Below are 26,308 nucleotides of genomic sequence, written 5' to 3' on the forward strand. Positions count from 1 at the left end.
TGAAATGATGGGCAATGAAATGTCCTCCCTCTGTGTGAGTTGGGTACCTCATGTTGGGGTCACTTGATGTTACTGTTTTTCTAGGCAACATCATCCATGGACTCAGCCAGTGTGGTGAATCCCCTGGGCCTGGCTTTGCCTCACAAGATAGGTGGGCTTGGTGCTCAAAAGTTGAGGGGGGGTGGTACAGTGTTTTCCTTTTCACTGATGGTGATTGGCAGGTACACTGTTTGGGCTAGTTGCATGGGTCTCCCCTGTGTAGAACTGGTTGTGTCAGGGGCTGAGGGCTTGCACCCCTGTTGGGCCTGTGTAAGTTTCCACATCTAGCCCAAGTGCTCCAGGGAATAGGTTTGGATTGGGCTGTGGTATCTCTGGCTTCCATTTTAGGAAATGTTTATGTCCAAGACAAGCGAGTCATTTTTACCATTCACCCACCAGGCATTGCTTGATTCCCTTGGTTCTTGGATGTGAGATGGGGCTGGAAGAGGTATATCCCAGGGAGATGAGGTGCATTGGGAAGTCAGAGCTGGGGTAAGATAGGCATACTTAAAGTCCATCTGAGGCATAATGTTTACTGCTGCTCTCATTTTACCATTCTAAGTTTTTTTTTTTTTAATTTTTTTTTTTAAGATTTTATTTATTTATTTGACAGAGAGAGAGACAGAGAGGGAACACAAGCAGGGAGAGTGGAGAGGGAGAAGCAGGCTTTCCGCAGAGCAGGGAGCCTGATGCGGGGTTTGATCCCAGGATCCCGGGATCATGACCTGAGCCGAAGGCAGACGCTGAACGACTGAGCCACCCAGGCGCCCCCATTCTAAGTTTTTTCCAGTGACATTTTGTGTAGTTTATTTGGAGAGTGGAGGGAAGGATTGGTTGATAGTGGAGGATGTCAGGGACATGGCTGGTCTGGGAAGCAGGGTTCTAGAGTCATACATTTGGCTGTGAATATGCAAGGCCTATGGACTTTGTTCTGTACACACTTTGGCCCCAAAAGGTTAAAATGATGTATGTGGTTCTACCTTGAGACGTTGTGCTGAGTGAAATAAGCCAGACACAAAAGGACAAATACTGTATGATTCCACTTAATATGAGGTCCTTAGAGTAGTCAGATTCATGGAGCTAGAAAAGTGGGATGGCGGGTGCTAGGGGCTGGGGTGGGGGTAATGGGGAGTTAGTGTTTAATTGGGGACAGAGATTCAGTTTTGCAAGGTGACAAAGTTCTGGAAATGGATGGTGGCGGCGGTGGTGATGGTTGCACAACAATGTGAATGGACTTAACACCACTGAGCTGTACACTTACTAGCTAAAATGGTCAATTTGATGTTACTTGTATCTTAGTACAGTGAAAAAAAAATGGAACCTTTGAATTCAGAAATATCCTGCATTCTTACGAGCATGCATTTTTATCCTCCCAAGAGTTAGTTTAGGGAGAAAAGAACAAAGGCACTCACTCACATTTTTATGGCTAGCTTGTGCTGGATACTATGAGGTTTAAAAAAAAAAAATATGGATATGTGTGATTCTAGAAGGCTCATTGTAACATCATTTTGGGAATGTTGGAGCACAGGGATTCTGCGGGTGTTCTTTGGTCCCCACAGGGGTGGGGCTTGGATGCACTTTCTCCAGCTGTGTGGGGTGACACGACTCTTAGAGTCTTCAGGGGACTTAGGAGAGCAGAATCCAGAAACAATCTGAAGTCTTTTCTGCTCCAGTGCTTGGCTTAGAGATTGAAGGTATTCCTTGTTTTCCTATGGCTGTTTGTCAGCGAATTTCCTTAATATAGCACACATTGGTGCATGTACACAGAATGGGAGACACCAGTTCTTAGTTTCTCATTATTAACAGAGATGTTATTTCCTCTTTTGTTCTTGTGACATTTTCTTTGAGATGTCCTTTAATGTAACACACCAAACATTCTCAGTGCTAAACACTAACACTTCAGACACTTCGCAAAGTCTCAGACATGTCTAGATAGATGTAGACATTTGATTCTTGAGCATTTTAAATATGGGGGTTTATTTGAAGTTTTGAACTTCTGTGTGGACTTGCCAGGGCAGCTGCTGGGGGGCAAGGATGGAAACTCTAGATAGGAGTTGAAATATTTTGAGGAATAACATTAATGACACTACTCAGAGTAAAGCTAGTTGCTTCTGAGAGCCTGCCTGGTGCCAGGGCCTGTCACTTGGTCCTAAGGATGGTCTTAAGGCCTGAGGGTCTGCTCAAGGGGTCAGGTGGGCTCCTGCAACTAGTTATGATTCATCAGGAGAAAGCACTAGAACATTCAGGTTTGGTGGTATGAAAGGGAGGGATTCCTGGAATGCCCGGGAAAAAGGGGTATGGTGGAGCCAGGCCTTGGAGAGGAAAGGGATCTGTTGCAAAGACTGTACTGGATAGGATAGGAAAGGAGGAGGGGAGTACGGGGTGTGGTTTGCCATGGGTGCAGGGGTAGCTCATGCTTCTCAGCAGTGACAAAGGAGGCCTTTCCAGACAAAAGGCTGTAGAGGTCTCTGGAACTTCCGAGTGCCTTTCTCTAAGCTCTTTGCCTTTCTCCAAACAGCAGTATAAGGGAGGGTGGGGAGAGTTTCCCCCAGGGGTTGTGGTGGCGCTGTGGCGTTGCCTATCTCCATGTTACTTCTTCCTGGTGTTGACTTGCTATTCTAATTAAGGGTAGGGTTTATATTTATATTGCTATGTTTTTGCCTCAGGTCCATGGTGGAAACATAGTGGTTGGGTATTTATAACTCACGGAGGATGGCATTTCCTACTCTTGCTTCGTTAGGCATTGGATAAAGAGATGAACAAGAGCTTTTTCTCAAGAGTATTTGGGGAAGAGAGCCTAATGGGATTCTGGATGTCAAATGTCAAGATCAGCTGTGCTAAGTGTTGGGGCTGTAGTCCTCAGTGATAGAAGGGGGAATGGGGAGGGACTGGTTAGGGAGAGCATGTTTAAGTAACAGGTGCTTGAGTCTGAAGGATGAGTGGGAAGAGGGAAGGGCTTTCCCAGTGGTGGGAACACTATGTGCAAAAGCCCAATGGTGGAGGCAAGATGTGGCACTATGAAGAATTGAGACAAGGCTGGTGTGGTTGGAGCCAGGAATATGGTGTGTGTATATACATATATATATGCATGTCAGATGACTTCATAGGGTCACGTGGGCATAAAGCAGGCGGGGCCTCGAAGGTCAGGGTAGGATGTTACGAGTATTGGGGGGTTTTGAGGGGCTGTAGGAATGGCTGCACTGGCATGGTGTGGTGAGTGGATGATCCATCCCTCAGTGAGGGCATAGTTACTATGGCCAAGGGAAGACAGGCAGGGACAGATCAGGGGCCTGGAGGGCACATACTGGCTGTTACGCCAGTGGATGCCTCCTAGGTTTGACAGTGGAGACAGGCCAGTTCTGGTTGCCAAGGATGGGCTTGTGTAGCTGGCCTCACTGTCGGCTCCTTGGCTCTCATGGGGCTGGTTCTTTGCCTCTCTAGTATGCCAAGTCATGCTCTCTCCTACTCCATGGGGACATAGGGTTAATGAGGCTCCATGCTTTGGAGAGAGCAGGTACTGCTTTGTGCCCTGGGGCTGACTCAGAGCTGGAGCATCTCCTTGGTGTGCCTGTGCCCTGACTTTTTGTTGTGGTGTGTCTGGGTCACCTCTGTCTCTTTGATACTCAGCACAGACTGTTAGGGCTGCAGTTTCCTCCTGCTTTCAAGGATCAGGTAGTCCCATGTTTTCAGCTTCTGGGGCTGTACTGTCTCTGTTGCTATAACTCATTTCTGCCTTACAGGTGGAAGCAGCTGTGGATATTGCATACTTTGTGGGTGTGGCTGTGTTCCAGAAATACCATTCACCAGGACAGCTCAGGCAAGTTTGCCAACCCTGGATTAGAAATGGAATCGTTGGCCCAAGTTAATCATTCCCTAGCCAGCCAGCACATGGAGCAGTATGACCTCTGGGCTTCCTTGTGATGTTTTACTGTTTCCCTGCCTCAGTTTCTTCCTTTCTGATAAGGCTGAACAGGGAATCCCCTCCTTGACACTTGGTGGTGCAGTTGCTAAGACCTTTGCCAGAGAGGGTCTAGGTAACCCCTTTCTTCAGGGGCACTCAGTTTTCATGGAGCAAGCAGACTTTGTGGACTTAGAGGTGGGAGAAGGTGAAGGGTATCATTGGGTTTCATCTTGGAGTTTTTTGGCCTAATGTCATGTTTCCAGAACTGGATTAGAGCCAGGGTGGTAAATATTTGGTTACAGACACAGTTGAAGAATTTTTAGATAGCACAAATGTTTGGTGAGTGCAGATGGTGGTAGAAGGAAACCAGAGGTGTGCAGCTTCCATAGGGCCTGGCCTCATATGGGGCCCTTTGGGGGTGCCTTGGAGAGCCCAGGCTTCTTAGTCAGATGATTATGGCCCCAGAGACCCATCCCTATGCAGGCCATGGATGCTGCAACTGGAGTGTATCCACAGAACTGGAGTTCCCCAGACAGCAGCTGGTTTTTGGCCAGTGTTTCTCCCCTGAAGTTTAAAGGGAGCCAACCTCACTTTGCCTGAGCTAGAGAGGATGAAATGGCAACAAAGGACTTCTGTTCCCCAAAGTGCAGTGACTTGATTTCATGTAAATTACTATGGCTACCTTCTTACCAAGTGTGATTTCCCTTAGACTGGGAAATCATTGTGTTTGGGTGGGTTGTAGAGTTGGGGTGGTGTGTGTGCATGGGTGTGCATTATACTCGGGTGTGGGGTCAAAGCCAAACCATAACGATTTATCAAGGGAGTGGAAGAGTCTCTTACGAATTGGTAATTGTGTACTTAAGGGTTACTCGATACTGTTTTAAATGTATGGGTTGGAAATAAAAACAGTAAAAGCTCTCTAAACCAGCCAGTGCAAAAAAATCCAGATGATGTATCAGTAAAAAGCAACTGCAGTTTATCTTAGAGAAATGCTCCTAGTTCTGATGGTGCTAAGTGATCTCTGCTTGGTTTCGGCTCCTTTGTGAATTTCACACTATTTGTATGGAGGGACTGCTGCTGTGGGATCCTCAGATAGGTTCCTTCTCCTTCAGTGTTAAATCATCCCTCCCCGTTCATTCCATAAATATTTATCAAGCACCTGGTGTGTGTCCGACACTGTTCTAGGTGCTTGAAATAAAATCACGCATCACGCAGACAAGACATCCCTTTCCTTGTGGCATTTATGTTCTTATTGGGTGAGAAAGTCCATAGACAGTAGCTGCATAATATGGAGTATGCAGAGAGGCCAGGCCTGTGGGAGAGGAGCAGGGTGGGCCTCTGCAAAGGAGACATTTTGAGCCGTGACTTGACAAGGAGAGGAGGGGGCATGGACATGGAAGGGTCTGCCATCTGGGGGGTGAGAGTGATCAAGGCTGAGGAGCAGGTGTAGTACAAACACTGTAGCAGCTACTGTTAGACCATACAGACATTTCTGAGAAATCGTGTGAAGCTAAATAAGAATTAGACATTTGCTGACATTTAGGGATTATTATATGGTAGTTATGTTTTCAAAGGTCATTTTCAATTGGGGATGCCAGTTGAAGAAGTGATTGTTAAAATGATAAAGTATCTGGGATTTTGTTTAAAACATAAAAAGACCCCAAGGTGGGAGGGTGCCTGGTATGTTGGAGGCATGACCGGGAAGCCAGCATGACTGCGCAGGTGGGCACCAGGCAGGCCTCTGGGGCCAGGAGATAATAGGGCTTCACTCTGAGCAAACACCAAACGTGGTGTGGCCAGCGGAGGTATGAGAAGCTGTTGGACTTCAGATGTGTTTGATGGCAGAACCAATAGGATTTTCTGATGGACTGGATAGTGGGTAGTCTTATCAAGAGGGCAACTCCAGCTTTTAATCTGAGCAGCTGAAAGACTGGGTTTGCCATGAGCTGAGATGGGGAGAGCCAAGGTTGAGTGTGAAAGTGGGAATTCACCTTAAAATTTCTTGCACATTGCATTCTATCCTATGATGCAGGGTGTGTGTTGTTATAACACATTAAGATGGCCTTCTTCCTTGCAGGGTTAACTGTTCAGGAGATTGTCCTCCAGTGTATCTTGTGGTCTTGCAGAGTAGGATATTAGATCTTTGTTGAGAATCAGTTGTCCACAGCTGCATGGGTGTATTCTGTTTATCCATCTTTCTTCTGTCTTTTTCACACTGTCTTGGTTACTGTAGCTTTTTTTTTTTTTTTAAGAGGGGGAGGGAGGGGCAGAGGGAGAGGGAATCTTAAGCAGTCTCTATGCCTAGTGAGGAGCCCAATGCGGGGCTTGATCTCACAACCCTGAGATCATGATCTGAGCCAAAATCAAGGTGCACCTTGGTTACTGTAGCTTTATGGTAGGTCTTGAAATCAGGTAGAGTAAGTCCTTCAAATTTGTAACTCTTTTTTAGTTGTTTTCACTATTCTGGGTCCTTAGCATTTCCATGTAAATTTTAGAGTCCGATTGTTTTTTCTACAAAAAAAACATTCTGGGAATTTTTTATTGGGTCTGCATTCAATCTGTGGATCAGTTTGGGGGAGAATTGACACCTCCTGACCCATGGACAAGGCATATCTTCATTTAGGTTTTCTTTCATTTCTCTCAGTGATATCTTATTGTAGTTCTACTTTATAGGTCTAGAACTTTTTTTTTTTTTGGTGGGCAGCAAAGCAAAGTTTATTGAGTGATATCAAAGTGATAGCACAAAGCTCCTGAGGAGGGAGAGGACCCGAGAGGGTTGCCCTTGAACATCTTTTTTTTTTTTTTTTTTTTAAGATTTTATTTATTTATTTGAGACAGAGAGAATGAGAGAGACAGAGAGCACATGAGAGGGGGAGGGTCAGAGGGAGAAGCAGGCTCCCCGCCGAGCAGGGAGCCCGATGCGGGACTCGATCCCGGGACTCCAGGATCATGACCTGAGCCGAAGGCAGTCGCTTAACCGACTGAGCCACCCAGGCGCCCGCCCTTGAACATCTTTTTAAAAATTAAATTTACCCTGGGGCTCCTGGGTGGCTCAGTCAGTTAAGCGTCCGACTCTTGATTTTTCCACTTGGGTCATGATCTCAGCGTCCTGGGATGGAGCCCCACGTTGGGCTCCACGCTCAGTGGGGAGTCTGCTTGAGGATTCTCTCTCGCCTCTCCCTCTGCCTCTCCCCGTGTGTGTGCGTGCACATGTGCACTCTCCCTTGAAAATAAATAACGATAAATTTAATTTTTTTAAAGATTTAAGTATTTCATATTTATGCTATTGTAAATGGATTTTTTAAAAATCTGTGTGTGAAAATACTGCTGACTTGTATTGATCTTATTCTTGAAGAGGGTAGGTATTCAGAAAGCCTTTGCTTCTGGGCTTTCCCCTCCATTGCAGAGTGAGGCCATGGCTCAGGAGATATGAAAGAACGAGGGTTAGCGGTGTCCACTGTGTTTTTTGGCCTGAATGGGGCCAAAAAAGAGTGGCAGAAAGTGCCCCCCTCCCCAGGAACTAGCCCAGATGGTGGCTGCAGCTAGCCCTGGGCCTCCCTGAGGAGGATGCCATGTGCTCCTCAGTGCCCAAAGGTCTTTCCATAGAGTTCACTGATATTTGCTTATTTTGCAAGTTCTCCTGTGGGTGTGTTTCTCGCTATCCATGAACTGTGAATTGCTGTGAACCCAGTTTAAAAATAAAGGTTTCATATCAGAGCCAAGCTCCTGGTAGTCATGTGGGCACGAAGAATGACAACAGAGGTGATACTGACAATATTCGGCAAGCTACAACTGACAGCACTGCCTAGGAGTCAGGGATTTGGCTTGTTCTCTAGGTTTAGCCTCTGTGGGTGGAGCCCTGCGTGTCTCATGTCACAAAGGAGGGGGAAGTCCTAGGGCTACACTGTCTCTGTGACCTTGGGAGAATTCTGAACATTCTTGATCCTTAATTTTCCTGTCTATAAAATAGGCAGCTTCTTTCTCCCTGGGCAGTTTTGTAATCCCTGTGGAAATGATCCCAGAGTAAAACTTTGAGTTGCCCTATGAAGGTAAAGTCTGCCAGGATCCAGGCACATTGCACCCTCAGCTTCTTGAGGGCAAACCCTACAACTGCCTGGAATGGTGGGTGGTTTCCCTGGCATCTGTGCGAGGAAACGTGGACCGGGGAGCAAAGAGGTCATGTCTGTAGAGGGAGACCTGGGTGATTCTGGGCAAATTCCTGAATATTAGACACATCAGATCCCTTATCTGTAAAACGGGGATGATTGCATAACCCCAAGATTGTCCTGGGGATTCAAAGAGATAGGGAGTTTTAGCATAGTAACTGGAACTCGCTACTGAGTACCTATTAAATTCTAGATATTACTATTTCTGCTTTTAATGTTATTACTGTTATAACCGTAATGTTGAACCATTTCTGTATATTCAGTATGTCAGCATCTGGCTGCTTATTACCACCTCATATCTCTGTCCATATTGCTGAAGTCAGTGTCTGGGATGCTAGGGTTTATTGGTTAGTACTGTATCGGGTCATAGGTCAGAGAGTGATAGAAATTTATTTCCTCAGCCTGTCCCCCTGTGGAAAGTAGCAAAGGCAGAGCTGTGGTTGAAATCTAAAATTTTGCTGTGTAATTCCAGGGGTGGGAGATACTGAAAATTGTCCATATATTCCAGAAACTTTCCTTGGAAACTTAGTGTTTCTTTTTCTGTCCTTTACTTTAGGTTGGTCAGCACGTTGACACAAGTTGCCTTTTGACGTAGCTGCTGCCATGGCCAGCTGGTAGGACCAGCATCCCATGCACAGAAGCCAGGTGAGTGTTTGGGGTCTGATATCTGTGGAATGAAGGCTCTTGATTGACTTGCCCGGCGAGCTTCATTCAGCTCCTTGGACATTTGAAACTGAGCATTGCTTAGAAGCTTACAGCCACCTTCTAGAGGAAATGGAGGGAGGCTGTCACCACGGGATCACCCAGGCCCTGCCCGTTGCTTCCAGGGAGGCCATTTGTTCTCACTTTCTGTCTCAGGGTTCACTCACTTGAAAAGCCCAGGCCTAAATGGGATAAACCTTCCTGGGAGTATCAGGAGCAGAGGATAATCCTGGCCAGGTGGCCTTTGCCCTCTGGCCATTTTTGTGATTTCCCAACACTGACCAAAATGAGTAGAATTTTTTCTGACCACTGTCGATGGCACAAGGCCTGGCACTGGTGCTTGGAGCTGGTTGCCCTGACCCCCGACTCAAGCCTGTGAGGAAACTGAGCCAGCCTCACCCCCCTGCTTAGGGTTCTCAAGTGGATTCTCAAGGGCTGTCAGAACCCAGCAGGACAGATCTTGACACCTCGGTGGGATTTTTGTCTTGTTACCAGCAGGGTCTGGCCAGCCATGTTTTGGCCCAGGACTGTCTGTCCATCTGGAGAAGAATGTAGAGCTAAGAGTTAGAACTTGAAGGCAGGTTGGAGACCTCCTGGGTTGGTCAGCTGCTCCTGGGTTGGTCAGCTGCTCCCTCTCCCAGGCCAGCCAGCAGGTGACTTCCTGAGGAGTGCATGCCCCTTTAACAGCGCCATAGCCGCATGGGGTGAGAACCAGCCGCCTGGATTTGCCCGCTTCTTAACAAGAGTTGGGATTGGCTTTGTGAGGTTTTGGCTCTTATTTACATATAGCAAAAAAAAAAAAAGCAAAACACATGAGCATGGTCAAGTAATCCTGTTAGTGGGAAAACATTTCCAGAATGTTCTTCTAACAAACAAGCTTTACCAGTGCTTTAAAAAATGTTTTTTAAAGATTTTATTTATTTATTTGAGAGAGTGCGTTGCAACCATGAGTTGGGGGGAGGGACAGAGGGAGAAGCAGATTCCCTGCTGCGCAGGGAGCCCGGCTTTAAAAAATTTTTTTAACGATCAAGATATAATTTGTTGGGCGCCTGGGTGGCTCAGTTGGTTAAGTGACTGCCTTCGGCTCAGGTCATGGTCCCAGAGTCCTGGGATCGAGTCCCAGAGTCCTGGGATTGAGTCCCACGTCGGGCTCCCAGCTCAGCGGGGAGCCTGCTTCTCCCTCTGACCCTCTCCCCTCTCATGCTGTTTCTCTCTCTCTCTCTCTCAAATAAATAAATAAATAAAATCTTTTAAAAAAAAAAGATATAATTTGTCTATCATACAGAATTTGTCTACCATACATTTCACCCATTTATAGTATATGATTCAGTGATTTTTTTTTTTTTATGTATTTAAGAGTCGTGCAACCATCACCTCTGTCTAGTTCCAGAGCACTTATCACCCCAAAAAGAAACTCCATTCTCTGGGGCACCTGGGTGGTTCAGTCGTCAAGCGTCTGCCTTCAGCTCAGGTCATGATCCCGGGGCCCTGGGATCGAGCCCTGCATCGGGCTCCCTGCTCGGCAGGGAAGTCTGCTTCTCTCTCCCCCACTCCCCCTGCTTGTGTTCCCTCTCTTGCTCTCTCTGTCAAATAAATAAATAAAATCTTAAAAAAAAGAAAAAAGAAACTCCATCCTCATTAGCTGTCACTTCTTATCCCCCCTCTCCCACTAATCTGCTTTCTGTCTCTATGCATTTGCTTGTCCTGGGCATTACGTATCAACAGAGTCATACAATATATAACCTTGTGTGTCTGGCTTCTCTCAGCGTAGTTTTTGAGGTTCATCCACATTGTAGCTTGATTCAGTACTTCATACACTTTTATGGCTGAGTAATAATTCCATTGCATGGAGGGACCACTTATTTATCCGGGATAAATTTGGATGTTTCCACCTTTTGACAATTGTGAATAGTGCTGCTATGAACATTTGTGTACACAATGTGTGTGGACGCGTTTTTGGTTCCTTTGGGTATATACCTAGGAGTGGAATTGTTGGGTCATATGGTAACGAACATTTTGAGGACCTGCCAGACTGTTGTCATGGCAGCTGTACTATTTTACATAGCCCAGCCCTTCCTGAGGCCCCCAGAGGAGAAAGAAGTGACCTAAAGTCTGTGCTGGTTTCCTAGAGCTAGATGAGGATTGGATCATCAGTGTTGATGATGCTTGATACCTGGTCCTGGTGGCTTGTTATCTGGTGCTGGTGGCATAGTGGGACATCCACAGAGGGTGGGCCTGGCACTTGGCTGTTGACAGGCTATCTTTAGACATTAGCATTTAAAAATCAAGGAACTTCACATTTGAAAAAGGTTTTACTTGAACCCTGGGCCCAGTGGGGTTAGTGACTGCCCTTGTCTTGCAGCTCAGGTCATTGTCTGAAGGCAGTGGGCTGGCTTAGGGTTCGCTGAGGTTCTAGGATAGGTGCTCCCCCTTCTGCCTGGTTCTTTGTTAACTCAGAAGTAGTAAGTACTTGCTGAATGAATGAATGAATGAATGAAACAAACCTCCTTCTTCCCTGTCACAGGGCAAGCAGGGAAGACACAGCCGTAGCATTAGAAGCAGAGAGTCTAGGGGTTTAAAGTCCTGGAAGTCATCCTAAGTGTTCTTTCTGGCCTTGCCTCTCCCCACCCAGTACATGAAGGGGCTTGATAGGAAAGGGACAGTCTGTGAACAGTTATGACATGTAATGGCTAATGCTACACAGGCAGAAACACCCTTGAATAATTATTTTTTAAGATTTATAGATATGGGGCGCCTGGGTGGCTCAGTTGGTTAAGCGACTGCCTTCGGTTCAGGTCATGATCCTGGAGTCCCGGGATCGAGTCCCGCATCGGGCTCCCTGCTTGGCAGGGAGTCTGCTTCTCCCTCTGACCCTCCTCCCTCTCATGCTCTCTGTCTCTCATTCTCTCTCTCTCAAATAAATAAATAAAATCTTTAAAAAAAAAAAAAAGATTTATAGATATGTCAGCTCGTACTTTTTGTTGTGGGATATAAGTCACCTCAGCAAATTGATTGATTTGGGGTTTTCTCTGGTTAATAACCAGCCCACACCCACTTTTCGTTGTACCATGGCCTGTGGTCAGCTAGGGTCTCCCCATTCCTGCCACCCAGGACTCAGTGGGCACAGAAGAGGAGCAGGGCAGGAGGAAGGCTGGCTCCAGGCGAGCCCTGAGTCACACACACATAGCCCCCACACAGTGCCACACCCTGTACACGGTTGAGGTTTGCACACCTTGGGTCAGACTGCCTGCTTGGGCTAATGGATGTGGCATCTGCCCCTTGAATTTTGCTTGTCAGGAGCCCTGTTTGTTCAAGTACACACTGCTTATGTGCTGAATGACTAGCCTTATGTTGGGTGTTAAGGATTAAAAATGGGTGTGACTTGGGGCGCCTGGGTGGCTCAGTCGTTGAGCGTCTGCCTTCGGCTCAGGTCATGATCCCAGCATCCTGGGATCGAGCCCCGCATCCGGCTCCCTGCTCGGCTGGAAGCCTGCTTCTCCCTCTCCATCTCCTACTTGTGTTCCCTCTCTCGCTGTCTCTCTCTCTGTCAAATAAATAAATAAAAATCTTAAAAAAAAAATAAAAATGAGTGTGACTTCCAGAAAAACAGTTCACAGAGAAAGTGAATGCAGATGGCCCTAACCAAGGTATGGAAGATGTTCAGGTCTTTCTGATACTAAGAATAATGCTCATTGGAGCTTCCCCAAAACAACATTTCTGACCTTTTGTCCCCAGAGGTGGATACCAATCTGTTGGTGGAAATCAGGCACTGCCATATGTTGCTTTTGGAGGTTCACAACTCCTCAGAGAGAGATTGGCTTACCCTTTGCTCCAGAAATTCCACTTCTAGAAATGTATCACAAAGATACACTGTCAGAAATAAGAATTGTGACAAGGATGTTCATTACGCAATTCTGAAGTAGCAAAGCTGGAAATGACTTAGGTGTTTTGTCAGTTGGGGCTGGAGATGGATGGGGGTGGCGTCAAGCCCCTGAAGGAAGGAAGGAGGCATGTCCTCATGTCTTGGTGACAGGATTTCTAGGGTGAAATAAGTGGAAAAAACAAGGTGGAGGATAAAGAGATGTACTGCACTTACCTATCCAAGGGAAGGTGGGGGGGACATGGATGTATGTGTGTGTGTTTGCTTATATTTTATTTTTAAATATAGGAAATCTAAACCATAAATGAACAACATGGTCATTTCTGGGAGGAGGGCTGAGAGGAGACAGGGTTATCAGGAGCTGTCTCTGGCTTTCTTTTCTATGTAGCACCAGATGGGTGTTTTACATAATTATAAACAAAAGTATGGCAGATGTTGTGAGGAGGGGGGAGAGAAGCAACCCCTAAAAACCAAAAGCAAAAGGAAATGAATATGAATCTAGGTATATGTCAGTTGTGACTCAAGTTGGTGGACTTAACGTCTCAGAGAGGATTTCCTTCACTAGACTTTTAAACATAGCAGTTAGACTGTAAATGTTTTAGTGTGATATGCCATAAGGGCAAAAACTTCTTTTTAAAAAATCATTAACTATTTTTAGGAATTATTTTTGGTTTTAGGTTAATAATACCAATAGTCTTAACTGTTATATACAGTAGTGCCCCCTTCCCTACAAGGACACTTGCCAGGACCTTCGTGGGATGCCTGAAAATGCAGGTAGTATCAAACCCTATATATACTATGATTTTTCCTATACATATATACTTACAAAGTTTAATTTAAAAGTTAGGGATAGTAAGAAATTAACAACAGCTAATAACAATAGAACTGTTACAGCTATACTAAAACAAAAGTTGTGTGAATGTGGTCTCTCTTTCTCAAAATATCTTAGTACTGTACTCACCCTTCTTGTGATGATGTGAGATGATAAAATGCCTATGTGATGAGATGAAGTGAGGTGAATGACGTAGGCATTGCAACATAGCGTTAGGCTACTTTTGACTTCTGTTGGTACTCCAGAGGATCACTCCTGGACCATGATTGACTGCAGATAACTGAAACTGTGGATAAGTGGGGACAACTATATTGTAGAAGAAAACAAGTAGTTATGTCTTTAAGAGTCAGAATTTTCAGCAACAAAGAAAAATACAAGTATAAAATCAAAGTACTTAAGTTAAAACATTTTGTTTTATTTTTTTTAAGATTTATTTATTTACTTTTGACAGAGACAGCGAGAGAGGGAACACAAGCAGGGGGAGTGGGAGAGGGAGAAGCAGGCTGAGCAGGGAGCCCAGTGCGGGACTTGATCCCAGGACCCTGAGATCATGACCTGAGCTGAAGGCAGACGGTTAACGACTGAGCCACCCAGCACCCCAAAATGTTTTAATTCTAAATCTGCATTGGGAATGTCCTGATTGTGACTATCAACGATGGGACAGATGAGTATGAAAAAGAATGGATTCCCAAGTTGGAGCATCAGATGTGTTAAAAATCCACAGGTTCAGGGGCGCCTGGGTGGCTCAGTTGGTTAAGCGACTGCCTTCGGCTCAGGTCATGATCCTGGAGTCCCGGGATCGAGTCCCGCATCGGGCTCCCTGCTCGGCAGGGAGTCTGCTTCTCCCTCTGACCCTCCTCCCTCTCATGCTCTCTGTCTCTCATTCTCTCTGTCTCAAATAAATAAATAAATAATCTTTAAAAAAAAAAAAAATCCACAGGTTCATTTATGTTGGTGCTCAAAGGAAAGGAAGAAACTCACTGGTCCTCTTTAGAAGGTGCTAGGGAACCAGTTCATTTTGAAAACTGGTAAATAGAAACTAGCATTTATTTTTTCTCTTTTCTATGGACTGAACTCTCGAGGAACAAAATAGTGGGTGAGAGCAGTCTTCTCTCACAGGTCAGTGCTGCCCAGCAGAACTTCCTGGAACTCTGTATCCTCACTGTCCAGTGTGGCACCTGGAATAGTTTGAAGAAATAAATTTTCATTTTATTTAACTTTAGTCTATTTAAATAGCCACATGTGGCTAGTAGACAGTGTGGCTATTAACATATTCTGGCTAATTAATATGAAATGATGGAATTATAGGCTTATAAGTTTTCGGACACTTAATGAAATGGTGAATCCAGGTAGTGATCCTCTATGACTGCGTGCCCTCAAGAAGGGTGCGTGTCCTTCTGGAATGATGTGTGCTTGGTTGGGCCTCAAAATCTAGTTTACGGTAAATCAGGGACATGTTGCATTATACCACAGGGATGCCACCAGCAAACCTGACTGGGAAACAGGATAAATAAATGTATGGTTGAAAGGAAAGGTTGGGGGGGGACACCTATAGATTTCAACCAAGTGTGACTGACAAAGATTAAGAAATGCTTGTTAAATTGTTAGAGGTCAGCTCATGGGATTATCGTTTGTTTGTGCTATAGAGAGAAATACTGACCAGTTCATTCATAAAATGAACGCTGTGTAGGATTTGCTTCACAGGAGCTAGTAGGTGTGGGGGAAGGCCGAGTTAGAAGACCTGCAACCTGGGTGGTGCATGTGTGCTGTGAGTCATGCTCTTCTTGCTACTTCTGTGGGTATATTTGCAGTTTTCCATAATTAAAGATTTGAAAAATGGGCTTAACCCAGGCATTCCCTCAGGGAGCCCAGGGCAGGGGAGACAGCTGTTTACAAAAGTGAGGGTGGTAGCCACTTGTGGTTAGTTTAAATTCAAGCAGAAAACCTTCAGGGATTCTGGAATTGTGAGGGGCTGTGGCTTGTGGCCTGTCATGTGGAACTGCCTCTGATGACAGCATTGTTACTTTCTGTAACAATGATACTCGCAGCTACCTTTCACAGAGCCTTCAGAGAGCATTAGTGATAAAGTGGATAGTGTTCCCATTTCACAGTGAGGAAACTGAGGCGAACCAGGCATTCTGGTTTCTACCTGATGCACTGTGATGCTGATGGCACCTTCCTTTCCCTGAGCCTCTGGCCTCCCTCCCCAGTACTTGGAGCTCATTTTACCACTGCATGTGCTTCTTTACTTTAATACTTTGTGATATCCCATACTTAGTTTTCTGACATAATGTGTGTGTGTGTGTATACATAATATATATATATTAAGATTTTATTTTTATTTATTTGACAGAGAGAGAGCACAAGCCTGGGAGCAGCAGAGGGAGAGGGAAAAGCAGGCCCACCGAGCAGGGAGCCTGATATGGGGCTCAGTCCCAGGACCCTGGGATCATGACCTGAGCCTAAGGGAGACGCTTAACGACTGAGCCACCCAGGCGCCCCTGACATAATATATTTTTGATTAGAGACCAGTCTCGCCTCATTGCTGTCATCTCTCCATAGTAGCCGTACCCAGTCAGGAGTGGATAAAATAGATGGTTTGATCCTGTTTGTGATCTAGGGATCACTGCAACTCTCAGAGTGGAAGGGACCTCACTCCGTGTCTCTCAGCCTGGTGTCCAATGTCCACCTACCTGCCTCCTTGTGTATCTGCCCAGAGTTTTCCTGGGAGGAGGCCTGTCGTGGGATCCAGTCAGCCCCTGGTTCCTGGTGGAAACTAAGCAGATATTTGGATGAACAAGTAAAACACCTGTGTGACTGAGGCGGGTGGCACATTCCCAGTAGTGTATTAATATAAAACCGTGGTGTGTGTTGTTTTGGTTTTAGGCAGTGTGAAGCCTGTAATGAACCTGATTTAAATCGTGTTCTGCTGGTGGTGGTTTGTGTGACCCCAGTTGTCTGAGGCCTTGCCCTCTTTCTGCCTTGGCTCCCCATTGCTAAATTGATCTTTGCCCAGTGGCCATGCTTCCAGGCATTATTAGCTCCTTTGCTTGGAGGCAGTTCTTAGTTCCCACTTGTGTGGTGGGTTTGTGTGACTTCAGTCGCTGTGAGAACTGGATGGTTGAGTCACAGAACCTAAAATTCACATTTAGCCATTTTAAAGTTATCATTTAATACACTCACAATATTGTATGATCATCATCTCTGTCAAGTTCCAGAATGTTTTTATTCCCAAAAGAAGCCTGTACCCATTAGCAATTACTCCCCACTCCTCCACCTCTGTGCCCTTCAGGGCCCTAGCAACCACTAATCTACTTTCTGTCTCCATGGATTTGCCTGTTCTAGGCATTTCATATAAATGGAATCTTTTTTTTTTTTTTAAGATTTCATTTATTTATTTGACAGAGACATAGTGAGAGAGGGAACACAAGCCGGGGGAGTGGGAGAGGGAGAAGCAGACTTCCCTGCTAAGCAGGGAGCCCAGTGCGGGGCTCTATCCCAGGACCCTGAGATCATGACCTGAGCTGAAGGCAGACGCTTAACGACTGAGCCACCCAGGCGCTCCAGTAATGCTGCTTTTAACATATGTGTATAAGTTTTTGTGTGAATATGTTTTCACATCTCTTAGTTTATGTACCTAGCAGTAGAATTGCTGGGTCATATGGTAATGCTGTATTTAACTTTTTGAGAGACTGTCAGACTGTTACCCTCATCACTGTACCGTTTTATGTTCCTGTCAGCAATGTATGAGGGTTCTAGTTTCTCTACGTCCTTGATAACACTTTCTTTTCTTTTTTTTTTTTTTAATTAATTATAGCCACCCTGGTGGGTATGAGGTAGTATCTCATTGTGGTTTTGATTTGCATTCACCTGATGACAGATGTTGTTGGACATCTTTTCATGTGTTTATTGGCCATTTGTGTATCTTCTTTAGAGAAATGTCTATTCAAGTCCTTTGCCTGTTTTTGAATTGGATTTGTTGTTTAATTGTTCAGAGTTCTTTATATATTCTATACACTAGACACTTATCAGATAGATGATTTGCAAGGTATTTTCTCCCATTTTGTGGGTTGTTTTTTCTCTCTCTCTGTTTTTTTAAGATTTTAAGTAATCTCTACACCAAATGTGGGGCTCAAAGGTACAATCCCGAGGTTGAGAGTCGAACACTTCTCTGAGCCAACCAGATTCCCCTCATGCTCTTTTTTTTTTTTTTTTTTAAGATTTTATTTATTTATTTGACAGAGAGAGACACAGTGAGAGAGGGAACACAAGCAGGGGGAGTGGGAGAGGGAGAAGCAGGCTTCCCGCGGAGCAGGGAGCCCAATGCGGGGCTCGATCCCAGGACACTGGGATCATGACCTGAGCCGAAGGCAGACGCTTAACGACTGAGCCACCCAGGCGCCCCTCCCCTCACTCTTTTGATAGTGTCCTTTGCACATTAGATTTTAATTTTGATGAAGTCCAGTTTGCCTTTTTTTTTTCTTCTGTTGATACTGTGCTTTTGGTTTCACATTTAAGAAACTTGCTGAATCCAAGGTCATGATTTACCCTTCCGTTTTTTTCTAAGAGGTTTATAGGTTTAGCTTTTAATAGTTAGGTCTTTGACCTATTTTGAGTTAATTTTTATTAAAAGGTAAGGTTTTGGGTTGTTTTTTTTTTTTTAAGATTTTTTTTTTTTTGAGAGAGAGAGAATGAGATAGAGAGCATGAGAGGAGGGAGGTTCAGAGAGAGAAGCAGACTCCCTGCCGAGCAGGGAGCCCGATGCGGGACTCCATCCTGGGACTCAAGGATCATGACCTGAGCCGAAGGCAGTCGCTTAACCAACTGAGCCACCGAGGCACCCAAGGGTTTTGTTTTTGATCCTTATCTTTTTTACTGGCATGAAGACATTTTGGCTTATTTAACCAGGAAGGGAAAGTGATAGCTGGGAGTTCTGAAAATACTTTTTCTTGTATGTTTAACATATACGTTGAGCATTTATTCTATCCTGGGTTCTAGGGTGGTAGCACTGAACAAAGAGGTATTCCTTGTCTTACGGGAGATGGGGTTAGGAGGGTATACAGAGAGATGAGTGAATAGAATGTTAAGTGGCGATGAAGTGGGAAAGAACTTAGAAATCCACGGAGGGGATTGTGTGGAGGGGAGATAATGTCATTTTGCTGTCTCAGCTGAGACCTGAAAAAGAGAGTAGTTCAGAGACCTGGGGGAGGAACCTTGCAGACCTGAAAAAGAGGGTAGTTCAGAGACCTGGGGGAGGAGCCTTCCAGGCGGAGAGAGCAGAAAGTGCAAAGGCCCTGGGGTGGGAGTGAGCTTGACTGTCAGTGGCCAGAATGTCATTGTGGCCTAAGAGAATGGGGTCAGGGTGGGGTGGGGCACAGGATGGCAGGAGACAAGGTCAGAGAGGCTGACCTGTCCTTAAGGCTGTGGTGAGGGCCTTGCTTTTACCTTGAATAGTATCTTTTACAAAAGGACCACTTAATGTGATACCCTGAAGCCCAGCTCCACTCTTTCCCAGCGATTGTTTCAGGTATCTGAACAACTCCCTGCCCAAGGGGAAGAATTCCACTTACAGGGTAGAGGCTAGAAGTGGGATTTGTTTCAGCTCTTACAGCTGTGCAGAAAGTGCTGAGAGAACTTGTCGGTCGGAACTGTTTCTTAGTCCCATGGGCTTTATTGAGACCAGGAACTTAGTCCTAAAAGTAAGTTTCCCTACTGGCTCTGATCCTCCTGGGGCATTTGCCAGTGCTCTGATACCACAGAATATGTGCAGGAAGGAGCTTGACAAAGGAAGCCCAGGAAAGGCCTCCAGGTGTTACCATATTGCTGGGTGCCCTGATGAAAATGACAAAAGAGGCACCCCTGGTTCCCCCACTTTCTCCTCATATCTCCTCCTAGGAATGGAGGTGATTTTTTTGGTCCTTCTTGCACTTGTCTGTGCAAAACCTACCTGCCATTTCCAGTGATGGGCCTCAATGGGGCTGGTGGTTAGAGCTGTGTCTTGGCCCTGAGGGAGTTGGCACTGGAAGGGTTAAGGCTTCCCATTTTGTGATGTGACACCTGATGGGCACATTGCAGATGGCATGGAAATGGCAGGTGTAACCCTTTGTAGGCCATGGAGGCACATGGCCCAGGAGGCAGCTGGGAAGGAACAGAGAGGTCTGTTCCTTTCCCATGTGAGGCAAATGTAGCCAACTAGCCCTTAGAGTGACATCCTGCACCAGGGGACTCCTGGTTACTCTTTCCCTGTGGACATTTAATATTGCTCCGATTCTCCTTCACAGGCAGTACCTTTGTTTCTGTGTTGTGTGCTCCTGCAATAGCATCTGTTTCTTTCTGGCCTCAGGGTTGGGCTTTGGCCCAACGGCCCTGGCTGCTGGTGGTTCAGAAGCCTATGTGGAGCCACTTCCAGGGGGGTGGTATTGGGTGCTCACTGGGCACTTCGAGAGCAAACACAAAAGCCAAGTTCTTATCTCCAGTGTGAGCCTGAAGGAGCTACTGTAGTTTTAAAGACACTTGCTCCCTGTCTTTCCCCTCTTAACATGTGATCAGTGTAGGAGCACTTTTCTCCCTACTGTGTCCTATGGCTGGAGATGAAGACTGGCTTTCATCTCATGTCTCTGGGAAGGGGTGCTCAGAAGCCAAGGCATGGGGCTGTGGTGCAGTTGTAGTTGAGGGGGATCTGTGTGATCCACATTATTCCCTGTTTTCAGAAGTTTGCAGGAGATTGGCTGTGTCTCAGAGAAGATAAAAATATATACCCTACACTCTCTTTCCAGGATAGGATCTGTGCTTTCTTTAGTGCCCCCCCACCCGCCCCATTCTCCCATGACTCCAGGGAGGGAAGTTGAGGTCTGAGGACCTGATGTCCCAGGCCTGGCGCTTCACATCCCGGGGGCGAGTTTGAGCAGCCTGGTGAACTGTCAGCAGGCCGGCCTCGTGACTGTCTATTTTCTGGAGATGACTTGTCCTGAACCCTGCTTTATTCCCACACACTGTGCTGGAGTGAACTACTACGAGTGCTGTGTTCTTTACTGTGCAGTCTGTGTGGGATTTGTGTTTAGGAATCTGAGGACCATTAAGGTTTTGTCTTTAAAATGTTGATGGTCAGATGCCTTGGTGGTTCAGTTGGTTAAGTGGTGGCCTTAGGCTCTGGTCATGATCCCAAGGTTCCTGGGATCAGGTCTCACATGGCGCTCCCTGCTCAGTGGGAGGCCTGCTCTCTTTCCCTCTGCCCCTCCCGGTGCTTGTGCTCTCTCACTCTCTGTGTCAAATAAATAAAATCTTCAAAAAAAAAATGTTGGGGGCGCCTGGGTGGCTCAGTCGTTAAGCGTCTGCCTTCAGCTCAGGTCATGATCCCAGGGTCCTGGGATCGAGCCCCGCATCGGGCTCCCTGCTCAGCGGGAAGCCTGCTTCTCCCTCTCCCACTCCCCCTGCTTGTGTTCCCTCTCTAGCTGTGTCTCTTCTGTCATATAAATAAATAAAATCTTTAAAAATAAATAAAATATGTATATATATATATGTATGTTGATGGTCACCACTTAAGTGTGTTAAAGTTCCTCCTGTCCAGCTTAACTTTGTTAAATATATCCCCCAAAAGCATTAATTCAAAGACATCATTTACAAGTCCTCCACTTTAACAAAATCATATTGTAAATGTGTGTTTATTTGTAAATGTTAAAACCAGAGGTGCCAGTTCTTTTTACGCTTTTCAGTCTTAATAACCTGTTTCTCTGGATGGTTCTTGAACCAAGGGCTGGAGGTGACTAGATAGATGATGTTGTGGCCTGTCTCGGATGACCCCCACCCTTTGGTGGTAACAGTCTTATATATTTGATGGGTTATTAGCATTTCAGATGGAGTGCAGTGTGCAGGCACACCTGGAATATTTGAAGTGCTCTGTTAGGAGGAGCCTGAGATGCTCCTGAACTTAACCTTCCCTTTTGGTTCCTGGTCCAAGCTGAGCACTGCATTTACAAATGGTGTTTTTTCCCAGGAGGGTTAGGTAGAGAGCCTTGTAGGGGCTGGGAGCAGAGGTCATCCCCTGAAGAGAGTGCCAGTGCTCAGATTGGTTTGTTTGATGGAGTGACTGGAGGCACTTGATTTAAGTTGTGTATATTTGTCTTTGGAGCATACTCTTCCATTTCACAGCTCTTAGGGCTTCCTCCCACCCTGTCCTTTAGGACCCAGTTACAGGTTCTAGCCCTTCTCACTCTCACAGGCTGATGGCTGGTCCTGACCTCCACCCCTCCCCCAGTCCCTGAACTCCTGAAGGGTACCTGGTGCCCAGGGAAGTCCATGGGAGGCCCTGCCATCACTGAGAGCCTCTCACACTGAATGTAAGTGGTCCAAGGATTCCTTTTTCTTATACACAGTTTCATCCCATTTAAAAAACAACTGTTTAAAAGTTTTGATCTCTTTATTTGGTTTCGTTTCCTTTTTTTGGAGATGGGTTTTCACACGCCTGTATATTTTGCCACTTCATCTTTTCTATCATTTTTTCCTCCCTCTATCTTTACAAGTCCAGATTTTGCCCTTGGGGCCCAGCTCAAATGAAGCATTTCTCAATTCTTCCCTTCCACCAGCAGAGTGAACTTCTTTTCTGGTGTTGAGTTGTAATAAAATGGTGATTAGCACATGCATTTCACAGCCTTTATTAGGTCTGTGCTCCCATGAAGGTGGGGGCCCTGAGCTACTCTTCCTCCTACCCTCCACAGAGCAGGCACCTCTGGGTCACTGGTCCCTTGGAGAGGTCACTGTCTGGTGTGGTATCAGCATTTGTTAGGAGCCTGTCAGCATCCACATCCTGCTGGGCCAGACAGGCTGTGAACTAGGAGATGATGGAGTATCCTAGGTAGTTAGTAACTGACCAGGCTTCTTGTGCTGCAGAAGTTCCCTTCTGGGTTTAGGCATTACTCAGATAAACAACAGTAAAGAGTGGTTAGGTCTTTGCCTTCTCTGGAATCCTAACTTACTGTATGCACAAAGTAGTAGAAATGAACATGGTTGCAGTGCTGGTGATTTGAAAATGCTCTGCTGATCCAGCCAGGTATGAAATCATTTGTCTTGGGCAGGGGTTGGGGAAGTGTGGGCTAAAGTGGCTGAGGTGCATGGGGATTCATGTGAGGCCCTGTAGGGCTCTGGATTTCTTCATGTGCTTTAGAAGTTGGTGATTCTGGCCCCTGTGTCTAATCTCATTTTCATACTTCAGGGTTTTCCTTTTTGAGACAGGTGGATCAGAAGTTGAATGGACACTGATCACCCATAAGAAATGTTGATCTTTTGCTCAGAATTGAACAGAGAAAGACCTTTTCTGAGATAATTGGGCAAGATTTGGAAGTGGGAGGAGGGGATAAAAACTCTGTGCACGTGTGGGGGTGCATGTGTCTATGAGTATGCATAAGTGTGGGTGCACATATATGTATATTTGTAGTGCAAAGTTGCCTACAAACTTGGGGAGTTGGGAGGTATCTGTCAGTGCCCCAGTTTCCATGTCCTCCTACCAATAAGGTGTCCATTGAGTGGGGTCAAATGATCCCAAGTCTCGGGCGTTATGTGTTCCTTGTCCTTTTCCCTCTCTTCTCACTGACCTCAGCCTCCCCAGAATCCAGAGCCCAGGCACTATGGCCATTGGAGGTTGATAGATTGTCCAACTTGGGGGAAGCCTTTGAAAGAGTGACTAAGCCTCTTAAACAGGACAGAAGAATTTGGTGGTCATGTGTCTCATTTTTATAAAGTGGTTGTCCACCTGGTGAGCTGTGTTGACTTCTTTTAACACAAAGCAAAAGGCTCAGAAAACCTGCATTGAGACCCCAGGCCCAGGCAGTCCCAGTGTGGGATTGATAGGACACTACCAGGTTGGGGGTGAAGTGATATGCCCACCAGTCAGGTCCAGTGTTCACATAAAGGTCAGCAGAATTGGGTGCCTGGGTGGCTCAGTTGGTTAAGCGACTGCTTTCGGCTCGGGTCATGATCCCGGAGTCCTGGGATCGAGTCCCGCATCGGGCTCCCGGCTCAGCGGGGAGCCTGCTTCTCCCTCTGACCCTCTCCTCTCTCATGCTGTTTCTCTCTCCCTTGCTCTCTAATAAATAAATAAATAAAATCTTAAAAAAAAAAAAAAGTCAGCAGAATTGAAGGACCAAAGTGGTGACTGGGTGGAGTCTGAGCCCCTGACAGGTCCCCAGGAAGGTTCCTGGGGTTCTCTTGCAGCTGCAGGCAGAATGTACCAAGTGAAGATCATGATTGCAAAGAGATCTCTATCCATTCTTTGGGGCAGGACGGGGTGCAAGGCTATGACAGTGCTGCCTGTCTGCCCAGGACCTGCCCTAGAGTGGGGCAGTTGGAGGCACTGTGGTATGGATCTGCATCCTCCTGGTCCCCAGAAGGGGTGCTCCCCACCCCCCTTCATGAAGTTTCCCTGGCACGGATGACCCCTTTCTTCCTAGCCTGGTTACCTGGAGAAGTTGGGCCCTGCAGCTCCCTTCCTACTGCAGGACATCCCCAAGGACCCCCTGGTCCTCTAGCAGATCAGCCCCAGTGTGCTCAAGTCACTTTGTGTCCCAGCTCAAACATCCCTGTTTGTTTTCTTTTCTTTTTAAGATTTTATTTATTTGACAGAGGGAGACACAGCTAGAGAGGAAACACAAGCAGGGGGAGTGGGAGAGAGAGAAGCAGGCTTCCTGCCAAGCAGGGAGCCCGGTGAGGGGCTTGATCCCGGGACCCTGGGATTATGACCTGAGCCAAAGGCAGATGCCCAATGACTGAGCCACCCAGGCGCCCCAAACATCCCTATTTCAAGAAGGACTCACCCCAGCCCATCCCCTCCCAGCCCTGTGCCCATCAAGGTCCTTCACATGCCTGTGCTTTTCCTTAGAGCTTTGGTCTGATGCTCAGGCATGAGTGCTGAGGAACCGCTTGCTTCTCTAAGTGGGTTAAAGTTTCAGCCACTGCAGTAATTGAGTTTATAGCACATAATTTCCTTATACGATGGACCTATTTATCTTGAGAGTGTGTAGGGCTTTTAGGATGGTATAAAATTGACCCGTGTAGTGAGACAGGCTGACCCTTTGGTGAGCTCTCTGCACTCAGCACTTTTTGAAACTAAATTTCTTCTGACTTGTCAAAAGGGGTAACCTTGAGTCCTGGGCTCAGATTGAATTAACATGTTCAAGTCCCTTTTTTGAAACCTGTTTTCCTCTGTAGTTAATTCTCTGATAATACTTATTTTGGAAAAGCAGATTTGTTCCAACACTATTGATATATTAGGGCACAGTTGAAAGCACGACACATATGTTGTGTGTGGTTACGTACAATTTTGTCCAGGAGAAGTGCCAGGTTCGGGTTAGGGGTTGGGAAGCTATGGCCCACAGGCTGGTGGTCTGTTTTGGTAAATAAAGTTTGGTTGGGACACAGCTGTGCCCATTTGAGGATGTACTATTACAACTGCAGAGCTGAGTAATCAGGACAGAAACAGAATGACCCACAGAGCTGAAAATGTTTACTGTGTTGTGTCCCTTTAAGAAAAAGTTTGCCAACTCCTGCACTAGGTGAATCCAGAAAATTGCTCCCAGCTAAAAGAGCACCTGACAGTACACAAAATGGAAATGCACACACCTCAGATATGCGCCAGGCCCCCTCTAGGCCACACCATTTTCTCTTGGGGTCACACAGCCTCATTCCAGCATGTCACAGAAAACACTCAGAAAACAGCCACAGCAAATGCCAGGTCTTCCCTCAGGTGAGGGGTCAAGCTTCAGGTAGTATTTGTGTATTTCTTGGCTACCATTTAAAAATCAGGTTCCTGTCTTTCTTTATGTCATGATGAAGTTTTGGGGTGTTGTGTACCTAACCCTATTGTTCCCGTAGCCCTGTGTTTTTATTGCACAATTTTGCAGTATGCCGTGGTTTTTTAGAAATTGCATATACGTTGTGCTCCAGCAGAACTTTTACTGTACTTAGAAAGCAAACATCAAAAAGTATGATCTCACTCAACAACATAAAGTTGCAATCATTAATATCTCATCTGGACCTTGTGGGTGAGAGGTCAAGCCCAATTTTGTACTTATGAGGAGCTCCCAGTATCCTTTGGAAACCTCACATGTGACTCTGGGTGGTTAATGGAGTCTTTCAATTGGGACTGCCTGGAGCATGGGCTTCAGTTCCCAGCTTTTCTCACCCATTTGCTGTGTGACTGCCACCTGCCTCAGTTTCTCCACCTGTAAGGTGGGGGCAGATGATGGCACTTACCTCACAGGTGGTTATGAGGATCATCTGAGGTGATCCATGTGACATAAAAGCTCAGTGTTAGGTGTTTTGCCCTTAAAAGTAAGAAGACCCCACATTTCTATTAACAACAGGGGAGCAATAAACTTGGGTCATGATCTGAGGATCTGTGTTGAAACGGGGTTGAGCTGTCTGGACCAGCCCCCTTTCCCCTACTGGGAGCTCCTCTCCATAAAACTTATATTTGTTTATTCATTAGGTACCTGTTTTCTATCTGCTGTGTGGCAGGCACTCTTTTCTTCCAGGGCTAGGGACATACAGGAACATTGACACCGAGGCCCAGCTGTCATGTAGCCTGTTACCTGGTGGGTGGTGGTGACATCTGACTGTGGGGTGTTCCTTTAGCTTCTGGCTGCAGGGTCTTCCCTGTCCTGGCGCTGGGCAGGGCAAATCTTAATTCCCTCAGGCTCAGTTCCCTCTCCTTTGAGGATGGCTGTTTTATCTTCCTCCTCACTAGCCCATGCATCATTTTAGCCCCACCATGTGCTTGTCACTCTAGATGAAAACAA

The 26,308-nt window shown here is 46.1% G+C and overlaps 1 protein-coding gene across 6 annotated transcripts in view; it reads left to right on the plus strand.

Annotated features, from left to right (window-relative positions):
- The window catches only part of GATAD2A (GATA zinc finger domain containing 2A), a 103,349-nt gene that overhangs the window by 32,581 nt on the left and 44,460 nt on the right, over positions 1-26,308 (plus strand). For 4 of the 6 annotated variants that reach the window (XM_081816228.1, XM_081816206.1, XM_081816212.1 and 1 more), the window contains one exon: positions 8,663-8,751. In XM_081816228.1, coding sequence (XP_081672354.1) covers positions 8,737-8,751 — 15 coding nt within the window. In that variant the 5' untranslated portion in view covers positions 8,663-8,736. Of the gene's footprint in view, positions 1-3,779; positions 3,857-8,662; positions 8,752-26,308 lie in introns of those variants that run through there. The other 2 variants (XM_081816218.1, XM_081816224.1) reach the window with 2 other exon arrangements.

The sequence above is a fragment of the Leptonychotes weddellii genome, chromosome 1, assembly GCF_054177405.1.
Source record: "Leptonychotes weddellii isolate Sample4059 chromosome 1, ASM5417740v2, whole genome shotgun sequence".
Lineage (NCBI taxonomy): Eukaryota > Metazoa > Chordata > Mammalia > Carnivora > Phocidae > Leptonychotes > Leptonychotes weddellii.